The sequence below is a fragment of the Arachis ipaensis genome, chromosome B7, assembly GCF_059453495.1.
Source record: "Arachis ipaensis isolate K30076 ecotype BB chromosome B7, ASM5945349v1, whole genome shotgun sequence".
Taxonomy (NCBI): domain Eukaryota; kingdom Viridiplantae; phylum Streptophyta; class Magnoliopsida; order Fabales; family Fabaceae; genus Arachis; species Arachis ipaensis.
In genome coordinates, this window is record NC_142442.1 from 26,101,644 (window position 1) to 26,121,087 (window position 19,444).

Consider the following 19,444-nt stretch of genomic DNA (forward strand, 5'->3'; position numbering starts at 1 on the left):
TCTTTTCCATTAGATTTACCAAATGCTGTCCTGACCAAATCCAAAGCACCCTGGTCTTCTGGTACTGTTTCCACATAACCAAGCTCAACAACTATGGCTTTAAGAGGCACAAAAACAGCCGTTTGAAGACTAGCCGAGCTCCCAAGAAATGATCATGATTCTAGTTGGTTTGAACAGCTAACAGAATCAGAAACCCAAATTGATTTGCCAAATGTGAAAGAACCACCAGGGCCACAAGGCAAATCGAAACCAAACATATTAAAAGAGGAAGAGGGTTGAAACGACGGCACATAGCAACAACTGGTAGCGGTGGTGCCACTGTGATCGGAGCCGGAATCAGAGATTTTGAAACATTTTTTTTGATGATTGGGAAAAAAAGTTTCTGTTTTGTATGTAGCAGTTTCACTTTTTTATTTTGTTTAACAATATTATTGTTATTCTTGAATTTGAATACTGTATTGTTGAATATTATGTGTTATTGTTGTTGTTCCTTTAATGGCTTATTTGTGATTTTTTTCTCCATTAATAGTTTTTATGTTCTTTTCTTTTTAATTTTATAATTTTTTATTAGGAGTAATTTAGACAAAATTTTAAGATTTAGGTCAAAATGATGATTTTAAAACTACGTTGAACCTTAGGGACAATTTTGTATAAAAAAAGGGTTAAGAACGAAAAAATTTTTTAGCCTATACCTTAAGAACCAAAATCGTACTTAACCCTTTTTCTTAGGAAAATTCTAAGGTGCTGAGGGAAAGATTCCTCAACACCTGCGGATTGCACGTGTCATGGATGGGTGTATTCTGCAGGCTCAATAGGAGCAGAAAAGAGCAGGTATGGGTCCCCCAATGACAGATAATGAAAGTGACACTTGATATTAATTAGTTGATCTAATTAAAGTGATCAAAATTTTAATTGAGTGTTTACGTAGTGGGCCGCACGCAGGATTTTAAATGGATTGGTGTGGACCTAAATTTTTTGCTTGATGGGTTTTGGATTGTAACCTTTATTATTGTGAATGGAGTGTGGTAGTTAGATTTTGATTTTGAGGTCTGAGTTGGATTTGAAGAAAGTTGGCTGGACTAGTGGTGGTAGGTCCAAAAGGGTAGTTGGGCTATGTTAAGAAAGTGGTTATGGAATACAAAAAAAAATAATAAAAGAAAATTTGTGATGGAAGTTGCATGGAAGAGTGTAGAGATAAAGAACATTGCATGAAGGAAAGAATGAAGTAGTATTTGGCCGTCACACTGGGAAAAAAAAAAGAAGTTTGTGGCTGTCTTGAATATTATTAATTTCATGTGTTATAATATTATTAATTTAAAACACTGTTTAGAGTTGTACTTATAACATCTTCAATTTGTTAGATATTTTATATAGTTTTCATGTATTATTATTCCTTTAATAAAATATTTTATGTTCAAAAGGTAATTTATTTTATTTATTTTAACTAAATCATAATTTTATTTCTATGTTCATGTTTTCGTTGGTTTTTTAAGATATTGTTAAGATTTGCTATGTCATTGTAGGTTATTTAAAATTTGATGTTGGGACTCGTTATATACTTTCAATTTTGTTAATTTACAAAACTGCAAATCCAATCCAATTCAAACTGCACCACAAGTAAAATAAGTGTTCGAATCGGATGAGTTTTCGACTTAAAATCGGTTCAAACCGCACTGCCAAAATCGCTAGTTGCTGGTGGTGAATTGTCAAGGTTATCATGTTAGAATAGTGTTTAATTGTTTAATTCTTTGGAATGTTTTATACATAATGTGAGAGATGGAGGGTTCATATGTTTTAGGGTTTAGAGTTTATGTTCGGCGGTTTAGCAATTGGAAAGGTGAATAGTTAGCTGAGTATTTAGGGTTTAATATGTGTGATGAAGGTCTGTTAGATGTGTTTAGAATCTAGGGTTTAAGGTTGATTGGTTGGAAATGGGAATAGCTAGTTGAGGATTGAGGGTTTAATTTGTGTGATGAAAGTCTTTTATATAGGATTATGGGTTAGGGTTTAGGGTTTAGGATTTTTTATTTAGGAAGGTAAATTTATTCTATGTATTACATGTTACTAATATGACAACCAAAATATGTCACGTGTCACTTTTTCATTGTAATTGAAATCAAATCTCTCCCTCCAATATTAGAGAGTTCGACGCTACTCCCCGCTATTTTTTGAACCAAACTGTGATACATGTCACTCCCTCTATGTGTCGCTGTCCTTATGTCGGTATATGTAATTTATTCTTATGTCGGTATATGTACTTTATTTAGTGCTTATGCGTTATTATCTAATTTGATAATCAAATTGTTCACATTACATTCTCGAATTAAAATATGGAGAAAATATTTACTGCGAAAACTAATAAAGTCCGTTCCTAAATATTCTCGTCTATGTCGGAACATTTTTCTATTTCTCTCTACCCTTTCCACGGTATGTAAACAATTTATAATTTATTCTTTGTATTAGTAATTTCAGAAATCAAAATGTGTCGCCCGATATTGTTTGTTATGAGTAAAATAAAGTTTTTTTTCTTGTAAAATGTACAAACTCCATTTCCAAGTTAATTTTGTAATTATTAATTGTATGTTTTTTATACGCGAACATCTAATTATAATTTAAAATATAGAGACAAAAAAACATATTATTTTTAAATCTTAATGAATAAAAATTAATTAATTTTATTTGTGCAACCGGTTTGAGATCTGATTAAACATAATAGTCTATACGGTCAGGGACGGACTGGGGGGGGGGGGAGCAGTGGCTTTGGCCCTTCCAACAAATTTTAAACTTATATGATGAGGTTATAATAGATGCATTATATAGAATAAAATTTAATAGCGTAATAATAACAAAAAGAGTTATTATTTATCATGTATTAGAGTTTAAAATTCTCTACATACATTTATATTATTTGTATTTTTTTATTTGATTTAGAGTTCTTTTTATATTTATTTTTAAAAAATTAATTTTAATATCTATAATCATATAAAAATACTTTAATATTATTTATGATAATATTATTCTTTTTTAATTGGTATTTTAGTTGTTTCTTTTTTATTATTTTTCTATTAATTTTTACCCGTACTATTATATAAAAATACTTTAGTATATTTTAAATTCACACAACAAAATTGTTAGTGAAATTCATTTATATTATTTTAGATCATATTTTACAATGATATAAAACATAAAAATTTAACTCGCTACACATAAATACCTACTGAAGTAAATTAATTAACAAAATATTAAAAACTAAAAAATTTTATACTTTGTTAGATGTAAAATCATAAAAAATTATGAAAAAAATTAGAGACTGAGATAATTCTTTTATTTGACAAGTATTCATTAATTTTTTAATTAAAAAACTAATTATGCTTATATGACATAATCATATATATGATATTATATTTGATTATTCAAGATTTTAATTTTCGACCCTTCTTTTATTTGATTTCTAGATCCGTCCATGTACACAGTTGGAGAATAAATTAATTAATTACGCGCTTTAAAAAAATGTGTATTAAGAAAAATAAAGGTAATTGGTATTTGAATTTTCGTTTGTTTGTTGTATTTTTAATAATCAGTAACGAAATAAAATGGGAAGAATTTATAATAAAAGGAGATTAAAATTTTTAGAAGGTCATGTAAAAAGAGGATATTCCATGAGAAAAATATTTGGATTTACTAAAATGCATTATTATTATTATTATTATTATTATTATTATTATTATTATTTGATTGGGGACAAAAATTAATACACGTGGGCATCCATGTTTGCACATCATAAGTAATTATATGGTGTAATTCATTATATGCGAAAAATTTTAAGTTCCAACAAATTACAAGGATTGAATCCAATTGAATGCAGCTATTATCATAATGAAAGGTTCGAACGGAGGGGCTGTGACAGTTCAGTAGAGTAGGAAGCTGAGGATGCTTCCTTTATAAGGGAGTTCCTTTCGCACAGGGTTTGTATAAAACCAAACCAACTTAAGTTGTTGCATACATGGATATTGGTCGGTTCTATTACTATGTTGTGAGGAGAGGAAGAAAGCCAGGCATATACACGTCATGGAAAAAATGCAATCAACAAGTGTATGGCTTCAAGGAGAGTCAGTACAAGGGCTTCATGGTAAGGCGCGAGGTGAAGTCGTGGTGGAGTTTGCCAAGACAAGACCCCAACGGTGATAACACTGTACCTGAGGCTCAAGAGTTGGCGGTAAGGTTTGAAGATCTCAAGGTTGGAGAGTGTGTCAGCATTACGGGAGACGGGAGCAATGGATCTGGCACCGCTGCGACGGACTTGTTGCTTCATGAGCTAGGTGCGTTTAGGTCATGTTTGTGGTTTATTTTTTTTTTTTTTGGTGTCATGTTACAATCGGTCTTGATGTAGAGGTAATCTGTTTTGCACATGTGCCCGTAGATATCGCACCGAAGCTTGACCCCACCTCGTTCATGATTATGGAAGACATGGTGCAACTGCTGTTAAGGGTTTGTGTTCATCTTCAGGTTGGTCCTCCAGTCTTTTTCCTGCGTGACGGCTTCCGCAGGGAAGAAAATAACTATCATGGGTTTGGGGTTTCTTTGCAAAGCACCGCGAAGGGGATTAACTTCTTTGTGTCTAGGAGGCTGTCGACTGATGAGCGATTGGCAAGACAGGATGCCGCCTTCATCACTTTGGAGAGGCTCCTGGATGAGGCGGAAGTGAAAATATTTGACTTTAATTTCCAAGTTGCTCTTTGATAAAAGGAAGAGCTTGCTGAGGCACAACGCATGGCAAGGTTGTTGGTGATGGAGCATGTAATGATGCTGGAGAAAGAGAACGCTGAGCTGAAGCATAGGTTGGGACTCTACAACCAGATGTCCAGCTAGGCAAGTGGGATGGCTTTCGCTGTTGGAGAAGGTTCGTCGTGTCCGGTTTGTTATGTATGTGTTTTGTGCTTTTGATTAGTTTAGTGGTGTGGCATTTATGAACATAAAGAACTTGAATGTTGCCAGTTATTATATGTATGTCAAATGCATACTGGTTTCTCTGCTGGACAACGTGTGTGTCATGTAGAGCCTTAATTCATGCCCAGAAAATTATCTTCTTCACTTGTTATGAAGTTTTACAGTACGGTAAAATTCTTTGGGGGCGTTTACACTTGGACGAAGGCAGGATAAATGCCGTAGTATTTCAACTTCTAAAAGAAAAAAAAAAATTAAGCTTGTAGTCCTGCGACGAAAATGGCTTCCAGGAAGAACAAGTTGTCGGTGTTGGTAGTATGAAGCTGCAGGCGGCAGAATGGCAAGGATTAGGGTGAAGGGTTATCACTGGGATTTTAACGACAGAACGAAAAACGTAATCGAATCCGAGTTTTTGAAAAAAAAAGTTATGGTTTGGGAGGCGTGTGTTGAAGGGGATAGAGGTCATTTACCCATCTTTTCACTATGCAGATGATGCTCAATCCTAAAGCCCGTACACTGGTAACGGTCACATCCAACCTTTACATTAGTTGATGTATTGCTTCCTTGATGAGTGATAGCAGATTTTAGTGATATCTATAACTGAGAAAATAAAAGAAAGCTTCCGATGCACGTTTGTGACTATGTTAATCTTTTTGGTTTGATGTTGATTAGCCTTTTCCATGGTAACAGAAAACAAAATTAGGTAAGTGTGGAAAAATTTCCAAGAGGATCAATTTATTGTTGCGGTCCGCGTGTATAGAGTTTAGGGTTCAAATATGATGTTTTTTAATTTAATTTGTTTTTGGGCGGATAGTGTATTTTAGAAATAATATGCTCCCAAAATCACGGTTAAGTCCTCTAATTTTAAGTTATGAAACCTTACAAAATAAGCTGTTACAAAATCGTGTAACAAGGACTTTATCTCAGTGGATTTGAACTTCTTAGAAATTTTTAATGTGGTTCGTGGAAAAGAAAAAGTTATTTCCACTAGATTTTGGCCATCTTATCACATCTGATGAGCATAATAACCCTAAACCCCTAGAGTATGCATGTCACATCCAACTTTACCAACGATTAGACAAGGACTTTAGTGTAGAAGGTTTCTTTCTCTCTCAATATGTATTATAATTTTTTGTTGGCGCGAGAAGCTGTTTTCCTACAACTTGTGTTTAAAAAAAAGTTTCAATCATTTCCAAAGCCCATTTTTCTTTGATTTTTAAATGGATGTTAATTTTATGAGTAATTTAATTTATGTTTGGGATCCGCCTATACACAAAGAAGGTTGGGAAGTCATGGAGATTGGATAGGGTTGTTATCATATTGGGCCTATTTATACCCAAGGGGGTTCTCTTGGATCCAACTTGGTGTAACTTAGCAAAATATAAGTGGAACTTTCCTTCATTGTTATCCTAGCTAATGTCATTTTAACTAAGATACAGGAAATGAAGTATCCGACTTCGGAGGAGAAGGAAAAGAGCTCCATGAAGGATAAGAGTACTTTGCTCGACAAAGATGCGGAAGCCACCGACCTCGACGTCTCTCTTGCTAGGTATGAATAGAGCATTTTATATTTACGCTAACTGAATGAAGTTAGGACCTCGTTTCCAACTAACAGGGTTGGCGTTCATGTTTTTTGTTGTAGCAGCGTAGTGGCAAAAGGAGCAGACGGTGGGGGTAGGTCGCTGAAGGAGAAGATGTTGAATGTGTTGAACATGGTTCAGGAGGTAACGAGAAACAATTCATGTGGTTTTCTTTGTCTTTATTTAAACATCAACGGCGGGTGTTCCGGGGCATAAACCATTGTAACTATTTGAACGCAGCATGTGTTGGCGGATAGGGATGTGACGAAGATGATTCTGAAGACCCACAACGACCAGCTGCGCACCATGATGGAGCTACTGGCGGATCACGGTAAAGCCATTCAAGCGTTGATAACCCTTGTTAATACCACCAAGGACGACCAAGGAGGGGACAAATACTCCAAATCAAGGCATGCTGCATGTTTGAGGACTAGGAGGAGAAAGCCTGGTAAAGTCGATCGAAAACTGAAGACTCCACGGGGAAAGAAATCCTCCGCGGGTCAGAAGGTGCCTCCTCGAAGACGGCGTGCCAAGAAGACCCTGGGTTCGTCCTCTGAAAGAAAGTCTCCACGCTGCACGGATAAGCATTAGGGAACACCCCTTCAAGCAGCAGCAGCCGAGACCAAGGTCATGTCGATGAAGGTAATGCTTTATTTTTTTACCATTACGTTAAAGGTTCTGTGTCCAGTTGGGTGACTCTCTGCGTCTTACAAATAATCTTTGTTACTGGTGCTGAAGACCTGCCTCGGGTAAGAATATGGACTACGATATGTTTATGTTTTATTTGTTGTTCACTTGCAGAATAGTGTTGTGTTGTTCTGATCATGGTGTATTTTGGTCCACTAGTGCTTGAATCTGTCATTCCGCCCACCGGAGGGTATGCGCTTCGTCAGGAAGGAACTCGCCGTTGCGGCTTTCATATTCTCGTCGGAACTGGACAACAGGTACGCTTGTTACGTTCAGATACATGCTTAGGAATATAGACGATGTGGTTTACCGAAGAATGTCTCTCAGTTGTCCTATGACCACAAGCCATTAGTTAACAATTCACACCCTTCGGTACAGCGAGGTCCTGGTGGAGGACGAAAACTCCTGCAAAGACCGAGGTGCACTGCTGACACTGCGGCCGGGCCAGATGGTTGTTGAGGACCTAAGTACAACCTAGCCATGTGAAACCTTATGCATCGGTTAGTCATAGATGTCTAGTTTTAAAGGAACAAGCTTTTTCCTCTTCATGCAGGTTATAAATCTTGTCTGCACGATGTTAACGCATGAGAATAGGAATGAGTCATGGTTTCTGCCGACGACCATTTCGGTACCTGTTACGACCCCACCTATGTTTTGACACATATCTCCGCATGATTCTAGTATGACTGGATTTTTTTTGTTGCTAATCCTCTTACAGCAAGTGGCTCTTAGCCCGGTGAGTCATAGCATCGACACGTTCGAGTATATCCGCAGTAGGTTCATGGGATATGCAGATGATTTATGAATGGTGAGTATATTGATCCCATCAATGGTCTTGTGTGATATGTGTTTCTGTTGACTGTATTATGTATCATTTGTTCATGTTGCGACGCAGATACATGTCCCCATGCATAGAGACAACCATTAGTATCTAATGGTGGTCGAGCTTGTCAACTGCAAACTGCTGTATCTCGATTCCACCAAGCACAGTGACCACAGGGAGTCAAGGGTCTCACAAATGAAGTTTGTGGTAAGAGTATTCGGTTTTCTCAAACTATGGCCTTTTCCGGATGTTGATGGTGACCTTTACATTTTATATTTTTTGAGATGCCTCTGTGTGGGAATAACTTACAAGAGCTATAACTGGTGTCAGGCTTTCTTTGTTGAGAACATGCTAGAGGACAAGAGATTTTGGAAAAAGAAAGACCATTACAAGCCACACCCATCAACTTTTGACGTTACAGAGCCCCCCATAGGCCAGCAAGCGGAGCAATCATAAGCTTTCTTTTGTGCCTACCCCCTGACTATTCATTTGTCACAAACATTCATGCCTTAGTGGATTCCATTTTGGGAAGTTATGCACTTGCTTACCTACTTATCGTTAATTAACAAGCAGGAATGACTGCGGAGTTTGGGTTTGCCAATGGATGATGCTGAATTGGGTTTGGGGGAATGTTGATTTGGAGGTAAGTTATGGATGGACTCACTCTCATATTCCGTGTCCAGTCACTGCCACATCCCTAACGAGTTCGTTGTTGTTTTGTAGGATGTGAACGATCACACAAGAATGAGGCTTGCCTTGGACTTGGTGATAGGAGCTTATAATCCCATCGCTCGTGATGTTGGGCGCAGAGCAGTCCGTAATTGGGATAGTGAGATGCAACGGACCACGAATAGGGCAAAAAAGGGACGAAAGAAATTAGCGAAGCCAATCGCTTCTCCGAGTTAGAGCATCACCATATGATGTGTGCTATTCTGGCGTAATGCTAATCTGGCGTAGTGCCATTCGTTATTGTTACAATCATATGCTGTTGCCATCAAATTGGTGTTATTTTGACAGCATATTAGGGACCCTAATATGCAACTCGTATGTGATATTAGGCACCATAATATGCTTATTTTGTGTAAAACCTTTGACGATTATATTTTGGTATAAGTGTAACAACCTACTGCATGAAAGATGGCACCGTTCCTATGTCTATTTCCAGTTAAAAATCTCATCTTGTTACGTATTCAGTTATTAAGTAACGCTAAACTTTTATCTTGTTACTTCAGCATTTCGTATCTAACCTTGCGCCTCAAATTTTGCAGTTCATGCCCAAAACCCGTTGACCTAATTGTTTCATGGGCAGAGAAGCGTGTGAGATTAACTGTCTTTTGCGACCCAAAAAAATTTCATCTACACTAAGCTTTGGCTTGGTCTCCATGTCTGGCCTTTCAATAAGTAACCATTTACTTGGGAAACATCATTAAATATTGAGTACAACATAAAGAATGCCAATCCATCGGGCACTAAACAACCAAACCGTTAAAAAATAATAAAGCAGTAACTACGGGCTTTTTTTTTCTTGCCCATATACAAACAAAATTAATCTAGGATCCCTTTTCAACCACATGACTTCGCATCCTCCCCCAACCAAATCAACGGTTGGCATAGGGGTTAACAGATTGCTCGCGTCGCGTCCTAAATCCTGCATCGCATCTGCAACAAAATAAATCTAATTTCATATGAAATAGAAGGATGATACATCCCTCAAGGGATGTATGACATAAAGAGCTCTAGATTTAGAAAGCTTGACGAGTCATAATGCATGGAATACATAAGGCTAACTTAACTCCTATCCTACCCTGGTACGTACAGTTGACCAAAATTAATTCAAATAGCTATAAGTGCACCATATTAGCAGCATAACCATAACTGATTTTATACTATACTGATGTTTTTAGTCCAACATTAATGCAACCAGCCGTCATCACACTATATTTGGCCATAATCCACTAAGTCATGTTATACTCCACTAATAAGTGCTTATTAGTTCTAAAATCATACCTTTACAATCGAAATTAACTCATACTCTATCAAACTAGTCGGCATTCTCTTTGCCCCCGGGTTCGACACATAGGTTATCACCCACTATCGACTCCCAATCATCATTGGACATTAAGGCGGTGCCGTTTACCCCCACCCCCACCCCCACCCCCACATTCATCGTCCTGTAACAAAAAAAAAATACTAGTTAACAAAAGGATGTTGCAGGTAGAGAAGTAGTTTAATAAAACATACAAATAAAATAACTAACCCGGTCCGGCCTGTATACGTCGTCCCCCTCAAATGCATTGTCACGTAAATCCGGCTGTTGACGCTGTTCACCCTTACAGCCGGTGCATTGCCTCCTTTTACCAAGTGCCTTCTTCTTTGCAAGTTTTGGGGCCCCCTTTGCCTTAGAAACAACTGGATCCCTCACGACAAGATTACCTTCACCCACGTGTTCGTCGCTCCGTCGAACCCCAGTACGAAATGCCCTATAATCTAACTCGAGGTCTTTTCATAACGATTCAATTCCACACATTGCCTTTTGGAACATGGACAACCTTTGTGCCCCCAGGAAAAACATCTACTGCGAGGCGGAATGGAGTGCCCATGACGGAGGATGACACCACACTCGCTAACGTCTCCCCAATTTTCTGTGTATTGCTCAAGGGACTTTGCATCAGTTCTCCACCTCCGCAGAACGATCTTATCGCGTATCTCCTTTAGGTGCTCTGCCTTCATGACGAAGAACATGTGCTTGCATGGATAACCATGCTTCTTCCAGAAATTACATTGGCAACTTAACTTCCCAGTTGACCGACCGAAGGACGACATTATGTGAACATCAGGTTCCTCGTACTCCTCCAGGGTGTATACAATTGTATTCATGATCCTCCTTTTGCTAATTAGGATCAATGCACCAACCCCATCGATCTGCTTCTTAACATCACCAAACACTTCTCTGGTGTACACTGAAGCGGCATGTCGTTCAATACTTCTGAGGCATGTTGTCATAACCGGAACCGAGTTTATGGATTGAAACTGGAGCAGCATCTCCTTATTTGATACTCGCGGGCAACCATATCTAAGCTCTGCACCAGCTCCAAAATTGTGTGGGTGGACTTCGAAAACTTGTTCACATATGCATTAATTCCTTCACAGCGGGATGTAATCCGATAGCCAGCACAGAACTTGTCACGCAGATAAGCACTTGCCCACATCTCCTTTTTATCATACATCTGGCATGACCACTGCTTCTCGCGTAGGCCATACTCATCGGTGGCCTGCTCCCATTCCGATTCAAAGTCCTCTATCGCCATCTCCACGTACAACCATCTTCTAAACAGCCCACGTAAATCTGCATCCTTCACATTTGATGTGACATTCTTCTCCACATGCCATGCACACAAACGATGCGTCGACTCGGGGAGGACTTCAGAAACTACTTTTATCATAGCTTTGTCCCCGTCAGTCACCACTACAGACGGCTTCTTACTACACATGATCTCCATCAAATTCTCCAGCATCCACCGATAGGATGCCAGACTTTCATCAAGCAACAACCCGAACCCGAAGATAGTGGTCTGCTTATGATTGTTTGATCCAGAAAAATCACAATCGGTCTCTTGTATTTATTTTTCTTGTAGGTTGAATCGAACGCCAATACATCACCAAAGTATTGGTAATCGACTCAGTTAGATCCGTCCGCCCAAATCAGATTTGCGAGCCTGTTGTCACTAATCACATTATATTTTGCGATTGCCATGGGGTCTGATTCGGCTTTTCCCTCTAGATACACTAATGCAGAATTCGCATCACCATCAGTTATTTTAATATGCCGCCGTTTGTCAGCATAGTTATAGACATCCTTCTTCAGGAATCCCAACAACGAATAGCCACCGGCCATACCAGCCATGTACCCTACAATCTTAGACGTTGCAATACCATGCGCTTGCATCCCAACTATTTGACTCTTTGCTACTTCCGTTAACCCACGATGATTGGCAATCATGTGCACAATTCCTGCCGGTGTCAGCTCGTGATTGTGTTCGGTAACTAACTTCCTAACCTTCCAATACTTATCATTTTTATCTAAATAAACCAATAACATTGCCTTGTAGTTAGTTCTTGTCTCCGGTTTGTGTACCCTCGTTCTGTCAACCCTGTCGTAGTGTTTATGTTTCCTCAAGCCTTCCTTGTTACAAAAAAACCTATACCTAACCAAATTCCCCTTACAATCTTTTCCGGAGTCACCCTTTCGCACCCCAAATCCATGTAGTTTTCCAAACCCCCGATAGAACTCATATGTATTATCAATGCTGAACCATACCTTCTTCAGGATGTCATCCACACTCAGTCCGGCGAGGTCTTCCAACTCAGAACATTCATCCTCATATGCATCACTTTCACTCCCTCCACAATCAGCATCCTCCTCGCTCAGAGTCACCTCCATTGAAATACTCTACCTAATTAATTATTATATACCTCAAGAAATTTCCCACATAATGAAAATTGAACACAACACATAGCCTTACGACAAAAATAAAACATCACTAAGCAATCAATCACCTCTTCCAAACACAGCCTTAGAACAAATAACTTTTACTATAAGCATTGATGACAAAATTGATTTCTGGAACATAAAAAAAAAGTTTTGACAAGGTTCAAAATTTGAGCATTCGTGACAACAATTTTGACTCCTGAAACAAAACAAAAAACAGCATAACAACACCCAGAGTTGGACCATTGATCACAGAAAACTGATTTCTGGAAGAAAATAACCACAACAAAACTAGCAGAACAGCATTCACAGTTTGAGTGCCCATCACAAAAAAATTGACAAACACTCAACAAAACACTCAAAACAGATTTTTTTTCTCTTAGAAGAAGAAACCATGCCGCAAATAAGAAACCAATGTTCACCAATATCCAGCAATAATCTCGAAGACAACACTAAATACAAAAAAAATCATGTAGCAAGTAATCAAGAACAGGACCTAAATAGATAATCCAATAAATTAATTCGCAGCGCCCTAACAACTTAGCAAATTACATCATCATCATCCCTACAATTTAGCAAAGTTTCAACATAACAAGTTCACGCACAGAAAATCACAACAAAAGCAAAAAAATTAAAATGAATCGACGAACAGCGACACAAGAACAATTAGCAAATCCACAAATTCACAAAAATAGTTGAAATTTACCAGAAGATACTAATGCCAGTGGAATCATCATGCTAACATAAGTTTTCTGTAAACATGCTATTTGTGCAGCTAAAATTTTCTAATTACTAAGATCCAATTATTCTAATTTCACATGCAATCAACTTACCAAGTTTCTAAAAGCTAGAAATTATAAAGCCATCCAGTGACATGGTTAAAGCACTTCATCAAACATGTTGAGTGCAGTAAAATTAAAACAAAATAAGAGAATTCACAGCTTAACATCAATGTGATACAGAAGAGAATATAACTACAGTATACTTTAATTCAGTCTATTGAAAAAAATCCAACCTACTACTGAATCAAAAACTTACTTATTATAATAGAAATCAGAAGTTGCAGAGTTTGAAGCAGAATATTCGTCTTGTCTGGGTGTATTGTCTGGTGGCGGGTGTTAGGGAACTCACCCAGGCGACAAAAGAGAGCAGTTTGACGGCCAGGTGGAGCGCTCAGTTAGGTCCCAGCATTGGCAGGAGAGAGGCGTCGCTTCTGGACGACTGGGAATGTGAACTCAAACCGTGAACAGAGACTGAATGTGAACGGTGAATGCCGGGTGAACGTCAGCGGCGGAGAACGGGCACGAAGACGACCTCTGAATGAAGACGCAAACGTGAACGGCAAACAGACACTGGCTGAAGTGCGCCTGAGAAGACAACGACGACGGAGGCCGAGCTCGAAGTAGCAGCTGTGATCGGTGACCGCGAAGACGGGCTGAATACTTCGATCACTAGGGAAGCTACATAGACAGACGACCGGCGAACTTTGAACTCAACGTAAGCTACGGCTAGAGTTTCAATTTGGTACTAATTTGCTTTACTTCATACAGGGGGTTGGGGGTAACTTCACAAGTGACGGAGGGTGTGGAAGATGCTGACGGGTTAGGTTCTCTTCTTTTTTTCTTTTGGGTATAAAATTTTTCCAGGCCCATTCAAATTTTTCACCTAATTGAGGCCCGAACATAAAAAACAAAAAAACAATTATATTACATTATATTTAATTTCCAATTAATTAACTTACTGTTACTTCTTAATCTATTTGATAACAACCTCGATTCCAGCACCTCTACTGAATTGTGGGATCCTCTGCTGCACCAACTGCCTTTCACTGTAACACCTGCAGAAGCAATGAATGTTTGAACGGGATACGTGTTTCAACCACGTTGAGACATGCAAGATCCACACCTGTTAAAGAATCTTTCTTTCAGCACAGTAGCAGCTCCCTTTTTCTTATCACTACTTTTAAAAAAATTCTTTAAAACATTTGCAATTGTATGACAACTTTTGTATAAAACCTTTTCCTTATCACTACTTTTAAAAAATTCTTTAAAACATTTGTTATTGTATGACAACTTTTGTATAAGGTTTAGTAAGTGAAAATCAAAGTGAAAATTAGTAAAGTTTCTCGAATATGTAATTTTCATAATATATAAATTTATTTATATATTTTAAAAAATTATAATTTTTATTATTTAATCATACTATTTTTATTATTGTCTAAATTATTTAATTCAGTTTCATCTTATTTCATTTAAAAATTTTAGTGGCGTTATTTTGTCTCATTCAGGACTCAACAAATTTTAACAACTGAGTAACCTTTTTTCCTTAAAGTATATATGACAATTTTAGCATTTTGATATTGAATTCTTCTTAAAATCCATATTTTGGTAACAAAGTATCCATACATGGTCCATTTATTTTTTCTTTTCAATAGTCACATTCTCTATGTAAAAAAATTATGGCTTCTACATTTTCATCCGTCAATTTTTATCTTTTTCTCTATAAAATTTACAATTTTTTTTATTTAAAAGAAAACCACTAAAATTACAGTGGTGATGCTAATATCTTTATTCTTTACCTGCCGGCTGCATATGGGCACTGGCCAAGTCATTTCTCCAAAAGTACACATCCAAAATTTGTCATCATTACAATTCTTAACAACCTCAAAAAAAAGAAGAAAAAACAAAGTCGCACCAAGTCTACTTTGTAATTTCGTGTGGAATCCGAAAAAAGCATATTGCAAGTGACAAGAATAATCATAGAAATTAAACAACAGTCAACACAGTAAAGTCTTCGAAATTTCATCTGCAACTCTCTAATCAATTCCCACTCAACTCCTTCTCTTTCATCCTTCAACTAACTCTTTGGAAAGTGGTATTTATTCAAACTTTTCTTGTTTAACTGTATGCTTACTATCATGTTGTTCAAGGCTACTAGTTTTTTATTTGATATGAATTTCATTTCATTTATTTTGAATTTTAGTTTAAGATAAAATCAAAGCATATGAAATTTGTTGATTTAGATAATTCCTTCTTTTCTCTTAACAAGATTTGATTCACAGTCTGAAGCAGCAGTTCACTTTAGAATTGTGAGCAAAATTGAAGAATTTGTTCATAGCAGATGGATTCGAATTCTCCAGAGGTTGTGCAAGTTAATTCAGGTTCACAAATGGATGTAGATTCACAAGAACAAGAAGAAGACATGCAAGTGGATTCAGATGAAGCCGTGCAACAAGCCAATTCAGAATCGCAAGAAGCGAAAACAGATATTGCTCTGATCATGCCAACACTCACTGCTTATATGAACGTGATAAGGACTAATAATTCCACGGTGATTGATGCGATTCACAACTACTTGGGACAATACCTTCAATCCGAAGAAATCGATGACTTGGACTTCATGGAACATATCTCAATCGATGCCTCCAACTTGGTGATCAACGCGATTCATCCAGATATGATTGATAACCTCCACAAAGAAGTTAAGATGATGCTCGAAGCAGGCTTTGACAGAGAATGTTGCAACGAGTACAGCAAATTTCGCACTAAGTGCTTAGGAAGCTACCTGTCATATATGAAGACTCTGCAGCCACAGCTTGAATTTGAGGAAAATGCTAAGAAGGGGACAAAGTTTTTTAATCATGAGATTAGGGAATGGACTAAAGTTTCAAATGTAATTGTGAGGGTTTTGCTTCCAAGTGAAAGAACACTCTGCCAGCGCGCTTTCTTGCGTTACACGGAAGCTAAGAATCTTGCTTTAATGGAGGTTTGTAGGCCGTTGCTGATTAGAATACTAGATTCCGCGGTTAAACATGCAGTTGAACTTGCTCGCTCCAATAAAATTGAATATTTTTCCAGGATTTCCAGAGTGTTCAAAGCATTTCATGACTTGATTCCGGAGATTGAGTCGCTGTTTCCCAGCCCTGAGCCACTTGGCGATTCGATAAGAAATGAAGTCATCAACACTAGAAAGAGGTTGGGGAAAGCAACTATGGACATTCTTGAGAGGCTAGAGGATTGGATTTACAAGGAGAATGAGATGGCGAGTTTTTATGGAGGGCTTTATCCGATAATCTCTTGGGATGTGATGAACTGCCTGGGGGAAATCTGCGAAGCTTGGACTGTAATCGGCCTTGAGAAAGTTCTAGAAGAGATTCCAATGGTTTCTGATGGAGAAGGAACTGCTTCTTGTTCTTCATTCTCTGTTCAGTTTGATAGGATAATAGAGATGTTAAATAGCCATGTGGAAATCGAATCTAAGAAATATACTGACCCTGCTGAGGGCTATATTTTCATGATGAATAGTCAGAGGTATATACAACAGAAGATAATTGAGTGTCAATCAAAAATGAGCACGATTTTGCTGATGATGAATGGCGCGATCGATGAGAATAATGCCAAGGCGAGACAGAATCTCGAAGATTATCGAGGAAGCTCGTGGGATGAGGTTATTGGGCTTTTGAAGCAGGGCGACGGAGACGAGCCAAATGAGGTGGAATCTATGAAAGAGAATCTCAAATTGTTCAATGTTCAGTTTAAGGAAATATGCAGGGTTCAGTCTACATGGTTTGTTCTTGATGACGAGCTAAGAAAGGAAATAAGAGAGACCATAGAGGAAATTTTGTTGCCAAGTTATGGAACCTTCATTGGTAAGTTTCAGAAAGTTCTTGGTTCTGATGCTGATAGGTACATTGAGTATTCAATGTATGACATTGATGCTCTACTCAATGATTTGTTTCGCGGAGGCAGTTGAGTTGTGTATCATGTTAGAAGCATCTGCATTGTGGAAAATGGTTACAATCTTATAGCAAAAGAATAGAGTTGAAGAGGTTGTGTAACTAGTATAATTAGGGTTAACGAAAATTTATTAGGGCCAAATAAGGCTTTCTTCTTTGTTTGGCACTCTGTTTGTTAAACCCTGTTGATCCAATTTAGTTGAAGAGGTATATATATAATATAATCTTTGGCATAGCAGTAAGAAGTGATGTCTCTGATAGTTATGATTATATAAATTCACAAATTAGGTGATAATAAGTTAATAACTAATAATCATAGATAATTTGATAAGGGGCATACTGCATATAATTTATATCGTTCACTTAAATCATATTCCCATTGAGACACTGCTTCCTTGCTTTTGAAAAAATAATAAAAAAATCCTGACATATCACAAGAACATGGTTCAGTGGGCAGTTTGAAAAAACCATACCAGAGAAAGGGAAAAGGATCGCGATAATCCGAGAGGCATGTGCTCAATTTACAGTGTCATCCCTAAAAATGCTGCACTGAGAAGCAAAAGCAAATGGCTTGCATAAGAGTATATGATTATGAAGAGAATGAGAATATATCTCTGATTAGTATTACTTGTATATTATTATTTAAGTATTAAAGTTTCACCTCAACCTGGTTAAACGATCAATTTGAGAATCCTCAGCCCAAAACAGAACTCAATTGCACACCTAAATGAATGAAAAGTTTAAAAAATTAATTAAAAAGAAAAACAAAAAAGAAAGAAAGAATAAAAGATACTATTATACGAAATACAAAATGGACATCTCCTATACTATCTAGAATAACCATCTTCCCAAAAGTTTAAATTGATTTTGGAGTTCACCAAGAATTGAACCTTTGATTTTTCGGATCTAGCACTTTAATACCATGTCATGATACCATTCATTCCAAAAGCTTCAGCTAATAAGAAAAGGTAACATTAATAGTTATATCTCTAATACTCCCTAAACCTCCATTGGCTCCTCGTATTTTCCTTTAAAATTATTATCTTATATATAAAAGAACAACGCATATAGTAAACAAATGGAACAACGAATTAAAAAAATAAAAGTAAAATTAATTTTAAAATTAAAAAACCCATTAAAAAACATTATACCAATTAACTCTAATTTTACTTTAGAAAATCTTCTCCTTCTTCCCATCTCTCATTAGCCGTCGCCCAGCATCTTCCGTCGTGCAGCACGAATTCCCCCTTGCGCTGCCCCACCCCCGTCGCACCATCACAACCCCAGCATCCTCCGTCATGCCGCACGGATTCCTCCTTGCGCCGCCCCCACCCCCATCGCGCCAGCACAGCTTCCTCCCCCGCACGCCGCAACAACCACCAACCATGCAAGCGCAACCACCGTTCGTCCTCTTCTCCCCTGCATCACGCTGCGCATTTCGGATGAAGACACACCCTTCCCCGTCGCGCTATCACAGCTTCCTCCCCTGTGTGCCGCAGCAACCCCTGACCATGCAAGCGAAGCCGCCATGAGTCCTCTTCTTTCTTGCGTCGCACCGCGCATTCTGGAAGAAAATGCCACCGATCCACATCCGCATTCCACAGTCGTCACTAGAGGCAGCCAGAGTGCCGCTGTCCCGTGAAACCCGCACAGTCGCAGCCGTAATTGATTCACGATCCCGTTCTCCTGCTGTCGCTGCTGTTTCCTTCCCTAGATCGCGCCTTGAATTGCTGTCACGACTCAGGACCGCCGCATTGAATTGTCGTTGATTTTATTAGTAATGCGGATGGTTATTATGTTTATTTAATTTGGATTTAAGTACATACAATGAAATTTGGTGGATGTTGTGAATAGTTATTTTTATTTTAGGGTGGATGTTTATTTAATTTGAATTGAATTTAAGTAGATACAATGAAATTTGTTGGATATTCATTTTATTAGATATGTGAATGGTTTATAAATCGACGGCTTGATGGAGAAGAAGCTTGACGGCACTGAAGCTGGCTGGTGAGGGAGGGACCGACGGTGCAATGAGAGTTTGGGGAGGGGATATGCGACAGTAAGTTAAAAGGTGGATAGTTAAAGTGTAAAGGGTGAAAGTAAAATTTTTTGGAGGATAATTTGTGATAAATTGTGTTTTTTTCTATCTTTTGTAGACTAAAAGTGCAGTTTATTGTTTATGTTAT

General features: G+C 37.8%; 1 protein-coding gene and 1 pseudogene across 2 annotated transcripts; one reads left to right on the forward strand and one right to left on the reverse strand.

The window, feature by feature from the left end:
* Positions 1-10,142: 10,142 nt before the first annotated feature.
* LOC107607009 (protein FAR1-RELATED SEQUENCE 5-like) lies at positions 10,143-12,475 on the reverse strand (annotated as a pseudogene).
* Positions 12,476-15,182: 2,707 nt separating this feature from the next.
* Positions 15,183-17,493, forward strand: LOC107608235 (exocyst complex component EXO70B1-like). 2 transcript variants are annotated; one of them, XM_016310085.3, is made up of 2 exons: positions 15,183-15,397; positions 15,585-17,493. In XM_016310085.3, exon 2 carries the CDS (start codon positions 15,644-15,646, stop codon positions 17,273-17,275), a length of 1,632 nt encoding a protein of 543 aa, XP_016165571.1. In that variant the 5' UTR covers positions 15,183-15,397; positions 15,585-15,643; the 3' UTR covers positions 17,276-17,493. The 2 variants fall into 2 exon arrangements, with proteins under 2 accessions (XP_016165571.1, XP_020963165.1); XM_021107506.2 differs by having other exon boundaries at positions 15,265-15,397; positions 15,572-17,493.
* The last annotated feature ends 1,951 nt before the right edge of the window (positions 17,494-19,444 follow it).

Bases quoted from the DNA above. Each gene is read 5' to 3' on its own strand.
- LOC107608235 (XM_016310085.3), top strand. From the start codon at position 15,644: ATGGATTCGAATTCTCCAGAGGTTGTGCAAGTTAATTCAGGTTCACAA.